The 12,838-nt window shown below is 38.1% G+C and overlaps 1 protein-coding gene across 4 annotated transcripts in view; it reads right to left on the minus strand.

Moving 5' to 3' along the window:
- LOC102216491 (histone deacetylase 4) overlaps positions 1–12,838 on the minus strand; it is a 118,823-nt gene that overhangs the window by 41,360 nt on the left and 64,625 nt on the right. For all 4 annotated transcript variants that reach the window (XM_023336813.1, XM_023336814.1, XM_023336815.1 and 1 more), the window contains 2 exons: positions 10,644–10,762; positions 80–208 (listed from right to left, as the gene is read on the minus strand). In XM_023336813.1, the coding sequence (XP_023192581.1) occupies positions 80–208; positions 10,644–10,762 (248 nt within the window). The remainder of the gene's footprint in view (positions 1–79; positions 209–10,643; positions 10,763–12,838) is intronic.

The raw sequence follows: 12,838 nt of genomic DNA on the forward strand, positions 1-12,838 counted from the left end.
TTTTGTGAAAAATCCACAGAAATTTGGTTGTTTTTAGAGCAATACTTAAGCCTATTTCTTGTACTGTACTGTGTCTCACCAGCTCTGTCGAGTGATCTCTTCTTGGCAGTAGTGATTGGCCCGTCTTTCCTGCGGAGCAGAGGACTGCTTCGACGCTCCGTCACTTTCTGCTTTAGCCATGAACGGCGCTTCAGGTTGGGCTCAGATGCTGATGGGACACAAATAAGAAAAAAACATTTTAAAACAGAGAAGTAACATCGTAGACAAACTCAAAACTTCACTGTAGTTTAAACCTTCTACACTAACTGGAAGTAGTTATATTCTGTCTGACTTTACAAATGCCTCACTTTCTTTACAATGTTGCTTCAGTTCACTGAGGTTTGCAAGCACTTATTTCTGCAGAGGTTTTTTAACTGTCACCCCCAAACACTTACATGTAAGTCAATTGGTTCATGAGGTACACTGATACCAACTGCTTCATGGTCAAACTTATTTAATTTGGTATCCTCTGTCCAAAAGACATTGTTACAAAATTATTATTCTTTACTCAGTCTGAACTTGACAAACAAAAGTCATGCTGCCATGTTCTTTTAAGGTTGAAGAAAGCTGAGAGTTGAGATCATGAAAAATCAATTCATAAAGACCCCTAGGCTGGGATTCAAACCCAGGACCTTTTGTCCAACCAACTGTCCCACTGCGCAGACCTCAATGTACAAATATTGAAAGAAATGCAGCATGGGAAACTGAAATATGTATGTCCAATGCTTTTTGACATGAAAGTGCCAATCCAGGAGCAGCATGTATGTCCCTTGAGACTGACTGGCTGCATCCCTCAAAAGCATAGTTAAGACTATGGAACAATGGAAAGTTTCTACATTAATGCTAAAACGCTTAATGCATATTTGGTGTTTCAACTATTAGAGGAGGCAGCTCAGGTGTCTTAGAAGGAGTTTTAAGTATTTATAGATTTTAGATATTTGGAGGCAATTGTAGTTCCTCAACCATGCAAATACTGAGGGGTGAAATGTTTTATGTCGAGTTTTAAGTCATCTCAAATCAGTCAAAATCAAATCATTAATATCTAAGTGTCTCAAGAAAATGTACACATATACAAATATGTTAGAAAAACATAAAGGCTGTCAAAAAGGAGTACATAACAGTCTGAGATGGATTCATTTCCATCTCAGATTCTCATTCTGTGTTGTGAACACCCCACAAATGTGTTAAAAAACTACAACCTCTCTGAACTTATTGGTCTGCTATTCAGATGTATTGTAGATTGCAGAGTTGCATAAATGGGATCTTGTTTGTTAGCAGCTATTGGTGCTAATGAGCTTGTCCCTATAGGCCATCGAGTATGAGCCGGCCAACAGATTCAGAAGCAGAGGTTAACCATCTTCATGTGACAGTGGGAGGCTCGGCAACAATAGAGGAAGCAGCCAACTGGCAGCTTTCTTGACCCGGTGCTTAATGATGCCACCTCCATGCTTTACTAATGAACACTGCTAGTTTCCAGACACTTCCAATTACACTGAAAAAAAGGTTTGTACAAATAAGGAATAGGGAGGCTGAGGTCCAGATTTCTCGGTTTAAAACTGCAGATGGTCGACCTTGTTGGAGATTCCTAGCAGGAGGCGCAAGATGCACACAGAGGGCAGAAGAGGTAAGCAAAGGGTAAACTCTGGGAGTCGTGTCATGGACAGGGCAAGGCCTTTTTGGGACAAACTTTGCTTTGGTGTCTCTGCCAGACAATGGCAAACACTAGCAGTTCCCTTCCCTCCTCCACGGGTTTCCCTCAGTCAGTTAAAGCTGGAGGGCTGACCCACGGCTGACCCAATGCTCGTCCCATGACCCTGTATGAAGCAGACTCTGCTACGTTCATTAGCCTCAGAGCAGGAGGTGGGACATTTTGGTACAACCAAGTGGAAGCAATTGATTCTTTGTTTACAGTAGTGATTTATTCAGCATTGCGAGATTTATTCTGGGTCATTAAAATCGAAGAGAAGCACCAAAGTTTTATGTACTTCAAAGAAGTGCAAAGCTCTCATTATACCTTCACATAAGAGGGGATGAGAAAACCTATTGTGAACCTATCATGTCCAAGTGCTTTTACAAATACACACTTAGTTTTAGGGGAACAATGCAGCTGAACTTGTGAAACTCAATTATTATTTAATAAAAGGGCTTCCTGATAAGTGGAGTGCACTCCTCTACCGTCTTTGTTAACAGGGACGAGGTCAGTCCGGGTAAAATGCTATGCATTAGTAGCATCGGGTCCGACTGTGGGAGACCATGCAAAAATTATAGGTTCACACTGAAGATCACGTCAGATATTTTATTGCTGACAGAATCAGACAATGGAGATTATTACTAATTAGAAAAAATAAATAATTTTTTCTTTTTTTTTTACTTTATTAGAAGCAAATAAAACCTACAGCATATGAAAATATATGTTTTACTATCGGCAGTATAAAGCAGGCACAACATGTACTGACTTTCTTTAAGATGTGTTTTGGCTGTTGTGCAACACAGATGTTCTCAATTATATGATCAACAACAGATGTTTTATAAAGTGGATTTCATAACTGTACTGGCATAATTTTGTATGCTTTCTCTCAGATCCTAAGTATCACATCATTAAAAAAAACATCTGCTTCTCATCAGGGTCTTAAATTAGATTAATAAAACTTTAGATAAATATCATTGTGTCAACGTTTATTTAAGTCAACATTAAAAGTCAGCATGTGAGAAAACAGTAGACTCTGAATTTATAAACCCCTACAACAAACTTTACGAGTTTGGAAGAAAGCATCGTCTGACCTGAAGTGGCGGCTTTGGATATGGAAAATATAGCTTGCTGCCCAGGTGACATCAATGATTGGAAAAAATTAAATACTTTCTGTCCATCTGACCCAAAGTCAGTCCTTCAAGAAGGTTGCAAAAATGTTTTATTTTTATTTTTTATTGTTGAAGCCTAAAGTTACTGATTTTGCGGCACCTTTTTCAAATAGTGGTAGTCAAAGTAACAACTTTTATTAAACTTTATTTTTGCTATAAAATGGTCTTACAAAAAAGTTAAAATGGATGCACATAATCTTCCCAGAAAAAACAGGATTTTAACACAGTTAATATTTATAGTTCAAATAAAATTCTCAAGTACTGTCTTGAAAATCATGTCTGGAGGATTTGTTTAAGTGCAGAAGAAGAATTATATGTTGGTCAGTCAAGTTAACATGAACTGTACACACAGTATAAACAAACCCTGCAGAGCATCTCAATATTACAGAGCCTGTCAGGTGACATGGAAAAAAAAGTAAAACTTGTGGCTACGACTTGTTGTAATTCCCACAAAAATAAGTAAGTCGTTCCCATGAGTTAAGTTGTTTCCACAAGTTTTTTTTTTTTTTTTTTGGAGTTGACTGGCTTTTTAATGACACTGAACTTTGTATCTCATCTGATCAGTTATTTGGCAGTAAACATGAAGGTTATTTTACTGGAGTTTTATTAAGGAGTCTTAACTACATTCTATCATCTCTAGTTCAGAATAACAAAAAACTGAAAATCTGAACTGAACCAGGAGTTCAGTTCAGTTCCCAAGAGCTACTTCCTGTTCACCATGAAATGAGACAGATTTTTATAAAACATGTTTTATATTTCAAATAAAAATGTCTTTTTAATATATTCTTGCCTTGACCACCTTATATTAAGACCTATAAAATCTCCTTTTGTTCCCAATATATTCCGTGTGCAGCAGAAGGGAATTACCCTGAGCGGCATCCGTGCGAGAGCTGTTGCTGTCCAACTGCTGGAAGAGATTTTCCTCAACTTTTCAAAACACAGTTTTATCTTTATTGAAGTACGGTACTTAAAGGTGACATCATTTATTTATTAGACTATTGTCCAATGCAATAATTCTTTTCTTTTGCAGCCTTTTTCTAGTGGATTCACATCTGTATTTTAGCTCATTGTCCTGCTGTGAATTGGAGCCGCCGTAGTGCAAAGGAAATTGTTTGAGAAGTCTTGTGGTTCATGCTGATGCAACTTTATAAGTCTGTGCTGTCACCTTCGTTTCAGAGAGAAGAGGTTTTTTGCTGACAACCACTCCAAAAAAGTTAGACTGCTTATCCAGTCAGACTTCTATGAACTTGAATTGTCTGACCTCCAGGTGAACTAGCTAAAACGTTATCCAGGAAAGATTTGCAACAGCTTAACATTTTCCCTTTTGGAATAATCTTTATCTCGCCTAACAGACTGACTCCAAATAGTTTGGAAATGGACTTTTAAACATTTCCAGACTGATGGGCAGCCACAAAAGCTGCTCAAACATTAATAAATCCTGGTTAGCATTTTATTGACACACACTTTAGCGTGCCAGATCAGTAAACTGAAAAAATGTTTGCTTTCGTTCAGGTGGCCACATTTGCAGATCAGTAATCAGCTGATCAAAAACAGCTGCATAGCAACATCTGGTAGTAACTTAATGTCTTGATAAGGGAAGAAAAGTTTTTTCTGCATTTTGTTCAATTTTAAGCATAAAAAACTTGTATATCAGTACCTGCTGCTTGAATATCTGTTTGCACATTTTAGGGCTGTAACTAATGAGTATTTTAGTAATTGGTTAAGCTATCAATTATTCTGACTATTAATCACATAAAAAACTGGCACATTCTACTAATTATTTTATTTAAGCGCCTTTTTTATATTAGGAATGCATGCAACGATGCAAATAAGCAAATAAATCAATTCCTTTTTCAAAGAAACAAAACAAGATGTATATAATACAATGCTCTAAATTGTATTTCAATAATTGCTTAATCACAATTAATCTGATTAATTGATTCAGTTACAACTAATATTAAAAAGTGAAATTTCTCATGATGATTTTTTTTTAACTAAACAACTTAGAGTTATAAAAAGAAACATTTATGGGTTAAAAAAATGACGGAGCAGAAGGAGAAACGAAGTTATGAGCTGAAGCCAGGAGAACGATAGAAGGAGAGTGAAGGAGACAGACATGGCGGCGTGGGTTTGAAGGGCACTGGTCACTGTGGGGTGTTCACCTCAGGACAGAGTGACTTTGAAGGGTGTTAATGCCGACTGGGCAGAAGCACGACAGTTTGCACACGTGCAAACATGCTCGCTGCAGAGAGCCCAGACTGGTTTTACTGCTGATGCTGGCATTTCGCTGCAGATCCCCCTCTCTCTCCTCCACCTCTTCACCTCCTTCTATGCCCTCCTTTCTCTCACTTCCTCTAAATTCCCACTTCTCTCTTTTATTCTGGAATTAGTTCCTCTCGCCTTCATTGTTGAACCTTTATGGGCACATTGTGAGCAACCGTTGGCAAGGGCGGGTGTTGCGCTTCATTACAGCAAAGGTCACTGTCCCACTTTGCAACTTTTATGACCCAGAATAAGTAGAATTTTTAAACTTTATGTCCTCTTCCTCTGTGGTCCTGTTGCTGGGACAAAGTAAGAAAAGCCTAGAAAGATCTAAACTTTGCATTTTTTTAATTGAATGCTCAAAAAGATTCTATCCTTACACTTTGATAAATCCATTAAGAGGATATGACGTTTAGATTAAATGACTGTTTAAGTGCTACTGAATGTTTCAACAGGGAGTTGATGAGGAAACTGCTTTTGATAGAAAACATATTGATCAGCTGCTCATCTGTTTGACAGGAGGGAGCCCCGAGCTCCTTGGAGGCGTGATGGGGAAAGTCGTGCCGCTCTGCCAATAAATGGGAAGGAAGGAGATTTACTGTATGGAAATCAATAGGCTCATTTGTTCCAGCTCATCAGCAGAGCTTCCGAGAAACATCGTACATGTGAGATACATTAGATAAGTGGATCAGAGGCGCAGAAGCTGGAAGAAATGCGCGCGGTCTTATCTGGACATTGTGTTCAAAACATAGAAGTTAAAGAGTTTACTGTAAAACATGAGTTTCAGGATTAAACATTAGCAAAAGTAATCATCTGTCCCAAGAGGTGACTGGTTACAGCTAACAACCCCCCCTATTGGAGATGAGGTTAAAATCAAACTCTAATAATACAAATAATGTCTTATCATGTCCTAAATTAATTCAATCAACAGTGAAAATAGCTGATTATTTACAGAACTTTACAAATGTATTTCTTAAACTTGTTTAGATTTATCTCAACCATGAACTTATGTTATTAACCTGGATTTTATGTGATGAACATAGTGCTTAATTGGGAAATGAAAAGAAAATAACCAACAGCTTTAAAAAAAACAAAAAAACTTTACAATTAAAAATGGGAAAAGTGTGCCATGCATTTATTGGGTCAATATATAGTGGAACCACATTTTGACGCAGACAGAGATTTCACTACCAGCTTTGCGTATTTAGACACAGACATTGTTGCCCATTCTTCTTTGAAGTACATCTTAAGCTCAGTCAGACCAGATAGGGCTTTTCAATCTTAGACAGATTCTCCAGTGGATTTAGATTTGGGTTTAGACATATGAATTTGTCTTCATCTAAACTTCTATTTTTGCTCTGTCTTTATCTTTAGGGTCAAGTCTCAAACCTTTTGTCGTTTTTAACAGGTTTTCTTCCAGGATTGTCTTGTATCAATCCTGGACACAAGACAAATAGATGATAAGTAGATGATAAACATAATCTATTTAAAAGTTGCAGAAGACGGTACCTCAAATCCACAGCTTGAGGTACCGTCTCCTGTGGTCTGTCACATAAAGTCTCAATAAAATTCAAGTTCAGGCCTGTTTTGTCTACCACTAAACTATTATTCTGTTATTGTGACACCGTTAAGTCACTGACATTAGTCACTCGGCATTGTTGAGACATCTGCAGGACAGTGATGAAAGATAGCCACAGTTCACATGTAGTTTTTTTGATTATACTCCACAGGACAGAACAACACTTCCTGGATTTTGCGCTGAATCAAAGGTTCACATTATTTTCTCATGTGTTTCTTTGTGTTACTACAGCCTTAAGGGGAATTTGCAACAGTACACCATGAAGTTCACACCCACAGCTGGAAACAGATTTAGGTTGCAGGGTTAAGACTTCCCCAAATCTAGCATTTGCAAGCACTTTAAGATTTTTTCTTTCAGCACTTCACAGTTGTAATAAATAACACGTTGCTTCTTTTATGGAGCAAACAGCTAAAAATAATGGTTTCACATCCTCATTTCACAAAATTAGATCTTAATTTGGTATAAAGTGCCAAAACACAATAAATGCTCTTTAGAGCTGCTATTTAGACCTGATTCCAGGGTTTAAAATCTTCCTCAAGATTTTATTTGAAATTAAACTTTAATTTCAAATAAAGTTTATTTGAAATTAAGTTTAAATAAACTTTAATTTGAACTTTCAGCATGAAAAGCTGCATGTGGTTCCACTTTGAGACAAATTAATGCAGTAAATGCATCACATACCAAGTGGTTTTTTTTATATTCATAGTCACATCTTTCAGCAAAACAAAGTTCAATAAGTGTGACTCTCAACCACCCATTCACAGAAAGAAGCAATTTGGAGTTTGGCCACTAAGTTGGATTTCACTGTATTTGTTCAAAGCCACAAAAACATATGGAGGGTGTGTAAACTGAACTCCAAACCTTGTTATTAGAAGACAACTTGTTCTTTCCCCTGAGGCACAGCCACCCATGTAAAGCTTTACATGTGTGAATCAGCTTGGGTCCAGTCAGTCACTCATAAACAAAGATACTGACACCTAAAGACTGTTCCACAGCACCATACGAATTCTTTACTTATTTAGCCATTCGGTTGTAGATTTGCTGCTACAAACCTTGGGTTCAATGTCCTTTCAAAACCCAGTTTAGACCAGCTTCCGCTGTCGAACAGATGGCCTCATATTTGACAATAGATTATTTTATTCAGAGTCCACTCATTAACAGCAAAATGCACTCATTCTGTGGCTGCAAAAAAGGCCCACATGATCACAACTCCACTACCGTGCTTAACATTTGGTTGAAGATGCTGGTGTTGACATTGTGCACTTAATTTTCTGTAAACGTATTGTGTCATCTATGCAATACTAACATTGGAAAAGACAGTTTTTTTATCAAGATATTCACTTTGTGGATTACAGTTTCCAAGATGCCGAGTATCAGATAATCAGCCGGACGTACATGAGAGAGAGGAGAGTGAAGAAACGTTGATTTATCGCCACTGATATTGTAATCACTATATTTACCAGTAAGACTTCCTAATATCATCCTGCATTATGATCAAACAATATCAGCAACACTGTTTCGGAAGTCTTGCTTATCCAGACTTAATTTTGCAAACTTAAGCTTTGCTGTCATATAACTTAGCTCTTCCTAACAAGCACTTCTTAATCAGTCCATCAGTTTTCTATTCATCCTGTGATGAGCTATAGCATTTAACCTGATAACTGAAACCTATATGATCCAAGATTGTAGCTGTGTTGGATTTTTTGCAACTTCTCCAAAAAATCTGACATGAATGAATTTTCTAGAACATCCACTTATTAGAAAATAGACAGCTGTGTTAAATCACTGATGATAAAATGATGAACTTATTCAAGACTTGAATAAGTTCAGCTCTTGAACTCTGAACTCTTGAACTTGTAGTTTTAAAGTTTGATCACACTAAACAGAATGTAAAAACATTCAAGGTTTAGCATAGCTATAGTGTTACTGTAAGTGTTACGTAAGAAGGATAAACAGGATCGATTTAACGAATCTGGGATTGTTTAGGCTTAAAACCAGAGCAGAGGTGGAATAATAAGTGAAAAATGTGAAGCTACTCTGCTGCTGAATCAGCTGAACATAAAGAACATTAAAACAACATAAAAAACATAAACATAAAAACATTAAAGTCTTCAATGATCTTAGCGCTCATTTTAGAAGTGTGGAATGATAATGTCTGTGTGTAATAACGTAATGTATGAGCAGCAGAGGGAAGGTCAGCATGACAAGCATGCCTCTGTAATGAAGGCCTTACAGACTTCCTGTCACAGCATTCAAAGTGTTCCTCTGTGCATCATGCGCCGTTATGACAAAGCCCTGCTGTAATAAATCGTACGCATCATCTTACTGCACAGACGGAGAGCATTCAATGCACATTTACAGTTTGCATAGATAAAAGACCAACTTTGGGGGGAAAAGCGTCATGAATGACGCGAGGAGTGCACTGATGTCGAGTGCTGTCACTCACTTCCTCTTCAACATGATTCATATCTCTTAAGGCCAGCCTAATACGATCACAGTCAGCTAACTATTTACACAGTTAGAACAGTAGTTCTTCAACAGCTGGCTGTAAACTGACGCACAGGTCAGCAGCAAACGTCTTCCAAGAGCACTTGTGCGTATCAGACTTCCTTTTTCGTCCAGGAAGAATGATACCATGAATGTTATGAACAAATCTCAGAGAAAAATTCCTAAAAGTCCAAACTCTGAGTTTTCTCTCTGCAGATCTCAGCAGGTGGGTTTCAGCGCAGCATACACAGGGTTTGGCTTCCAGTGGTGAAAACAGACAGCTGTACAGCCAAAGCAGCTGGTGACGCTAACTGAGTCATCGCAGCTTGGCTGGCCTTGGTGCGAGCAGATGGACCAAGCTGATGAGTCCAAATAGCAAGAATGATCGTTTTCTCACGCCTGTTAGGGCACCAGGGTGATCAGGAACCATTTTGTTTAACAGACCAGTGATCATAAATAAGTGTTGCCTCACAAAAATTTTCATACGCGCCTTGAAATGTTTAAAATTATGTTACATTGCAACCACAAATTTAAACAATATTGAAATTTTACTCCAAGCTTACACTAGAATCCTCTATAAAATCCAGTGAAACCAATTGACTTCAGCAGACAACTAATCAGTAAACGGTAAATAGATTGTGGTATAAATGGGGTGGAGGTTCACCTTCCAGGAGAACAATGTCCCTAAACATACAGCCACAGCTACAATGCCATGTTTAGAACATAATGTGTTGGATGGCCCAGTCAAAGTCCAGACTTAAATACAATCTGTGGTAATCGATGTTCACAGACATTCTCCATCCAATCTGACTGAACTTGAGAAATTTTACAAAGAAGAATGGGCAAAAATATTTCTATCTCTAGATGTACAAAACTGGTAGATCGAAACCCAAGAGGACTTGCAGCTTCAGTTGCAGCAAAAGAGACTTGGTTATAAATACATGCCATACTTTATTCAACAATTTATTTGAACAAAAAAAAAATACTATGTATAATATTTATTGCACTACATAATTATGTACTAACTTATTGGGCTATCGCATCAGTTTGCAGGTCTAACCTGACTAGGAGTGGAGAAGTTAAAGAAACATGTCTTTTATCATCAAAAATATCTGTAGCTAATAAGGTCTGTGGTGGTGAATGAAACCATTTTTTTTTCATTGGTTCTTCTAAGACACTTTCAGTGGTGTCAAAGTTTCTACTTTTCCAATCCAGAGGAGTGCTGTTATCTTCCCTCCGCCTTCATTTACATTAAAATGGTTCAAAAGAGGCCATTAAATACATTTTTGATATCTCCAGTTGAGAGCATTTCAGCCATCCTCATTAATCCTCCTGCGTCTGACTCCCAGATTTAGGCTTTTGGTCCTCGAAAGCCAATTTACTTACTGTATGAGTAAAAAATGTCAGATTTCTTTACCTGTTTTCCTCAGAGGAAAGTCATCCTTTGAGTCGAACGCTCCCAGCACTGGATGCGTGTACGCTGACAGCGCCGCTTGAGGGGGTGAGCTCTGGTCCAAAGAACTATGCTGAGTTTTCCTGCAACAAATCCAAATAAAAAAATCTTATAACCCACAGCATATTATGCAATATCATCACTTTTTTTTCAGAACTACAATAACCATTGCACCTAGTTCATGCACACACGCCTACACACTTAAGGAAGTGAAAAAGACAGCTTCTATCTTCTTTTTCAAGGTGAGGATTTTTAAAGACACAGGAGACTGTGAGCAACTAAGGGAGGTGGAAAAGAAAAAGAGACAATGAAGAAAGAAAGAGGGACTAATTCACCTTAAGTGAAGCTTCGGTTTCCTGACTCGGCTGTATGAGACAGGTGGAGGACGGGAGGGGAGGTGAAGAGAGGACAAACCAGAAAGTGAGGAGAATCACAACAGGGTGAAAAACACAAAGAACTCTATTAAACTAATGATGCAAAACCACTCAAATCTCCTGCCTGGGCAAAATCTTTGACTTATTAAAGCGTCTTTAAAGTGCAAAAGAGACACCGCTGTTGTTTTTTTCTTCTTCTAACTGCCCACTTCAAACATTCACCTCAGACAGAGCCGGCTGTCAATCTCCGCCAACCGGCACACAGAAAAAGCCTAGACATTTCAGCATTCTCTCTGTCGTTTAAACTCGGAGACTAACGATGATGTTGGCAATTTGATGTACACACAAAAGCACGGCGCTGACAGGCGCCTACACTACGGGGGTTTGGAACACCACACTGCTTACTGTGTTCCAAAAGCCATGAAGATGAGAGACTTTTATCTCTGCCATCGACAGATTTTACGTTTGATATTTCTCCCCAATGAGGGACTTTTTTTTCACGCTCAAATGAGACAGATGATGACTCAGAGACTGAATTCTTTGATGAAAGGAAGGTGCATGATTTGACAGATTTTTGAAGGCTTTGAAGTTTCAGAAAAATGTACTTTGCTATAAAATTATTCTTTATGTTATAGTTTTAACAGCTAAACCACAAACGTCTATGGGTGGATCACACATGAGAATAAACCAGTAGATTTTTACCTTTATCAGTATTTTATTAATGCTAAAACTAAACTTTTGACAAATTTTGCTCCATAATGCACCATGGCAACATAGAGTTTCCATCACAGCTGCATCATGCACATTGTCTTTTGTATCAACCTCTGTCCTATAAAAGAAACAGTGCTCTTCTATTTCTGTGGAAAACAGACAGAAAGGTGGAATTTGAGTGATAAAATGTGATCCACTGTGAAACACGGCGATGGCACTATCATTCTATGGTCCTAAATGTATTTTAGAATCTTTGGTAAGACTTGACAATTTATGTTAGTCAAGTATTTGATAGCGATAAACCCCAAAAGACTTGCATTGGTAGTTGCAGCAAAAGGTGGTTCTACAAAGTACTGACCCGTGGATTAGAGGACAATTTTAACTAACAAAAAAATGTATGTGTAGAAGCAATATAGCATTTTTAGTCCCCTACTTTGTGCTGATCTGCTTTATAATGTCCCGTCATAGAAGTTGCTCTAACCAGACAGGATTTCTGGCTGGATTTCCAAAGCAAGCTTATTTTTTCAGGTAAATATACTATTAGGCTTTTGGAAAAGAGGCTATGGTCGATTGTTGAACCTTGAAAAGGCTTACCTTTTTAGTGCCTCAGGATATACTGCAGCGGCTGCTGCAAGATTTGGGGTTCTTGACTTGCTATTAAGGACTGTTTATCCAACGCCTGACACAAACTCATGGATTCTGCCAAGACTGCCTCCGTGTCCCGACATCATGGTGTAGTCGGGGTTTTGGGCCCTCAGGGACTCATATTAGTTTTTTTGCACATGACATGGTTCTGAAGCAATCAGAAGCTGAGATTAGCTTTACTCTAAAGTTGCTAGGTTCAAACTTAAGAATATGGAGAGTAGCTCCATCATCCAGGTTCAGAGTAAAACTCCAACATATCTACAGGAGTGAACTGAAGCAGTTTGAGTGTCTGATCAGGATCCTCCCTGTCCCTGGTAATCTAATTTCAGATAAGTGGACATACAAAGTTTGATGGATGGATGGATTTGGACAGCAAAATATAGACCAAAAGAATATTTATCACCAAGAGTTGCCAAGGTTACATAAAGT

The sequence above is a fragment of the Xiphophorus maculatus genome, chromosome 7 (assembly GCF_002775205.1).
Source record: "Xiphophorus maculatus strain JP 163 A chromosome 7, X_maculatus-5.0-male, whole genome shotgun sequence".
NCBI classification, from domain to species: domain Eukaryota; kingdom Metazoa; phylum Chordata; class Actinopteri; order Cyprinodontiformes; family Poeciliidae; genus Xiphophorus; species Xiphophorus maculatus.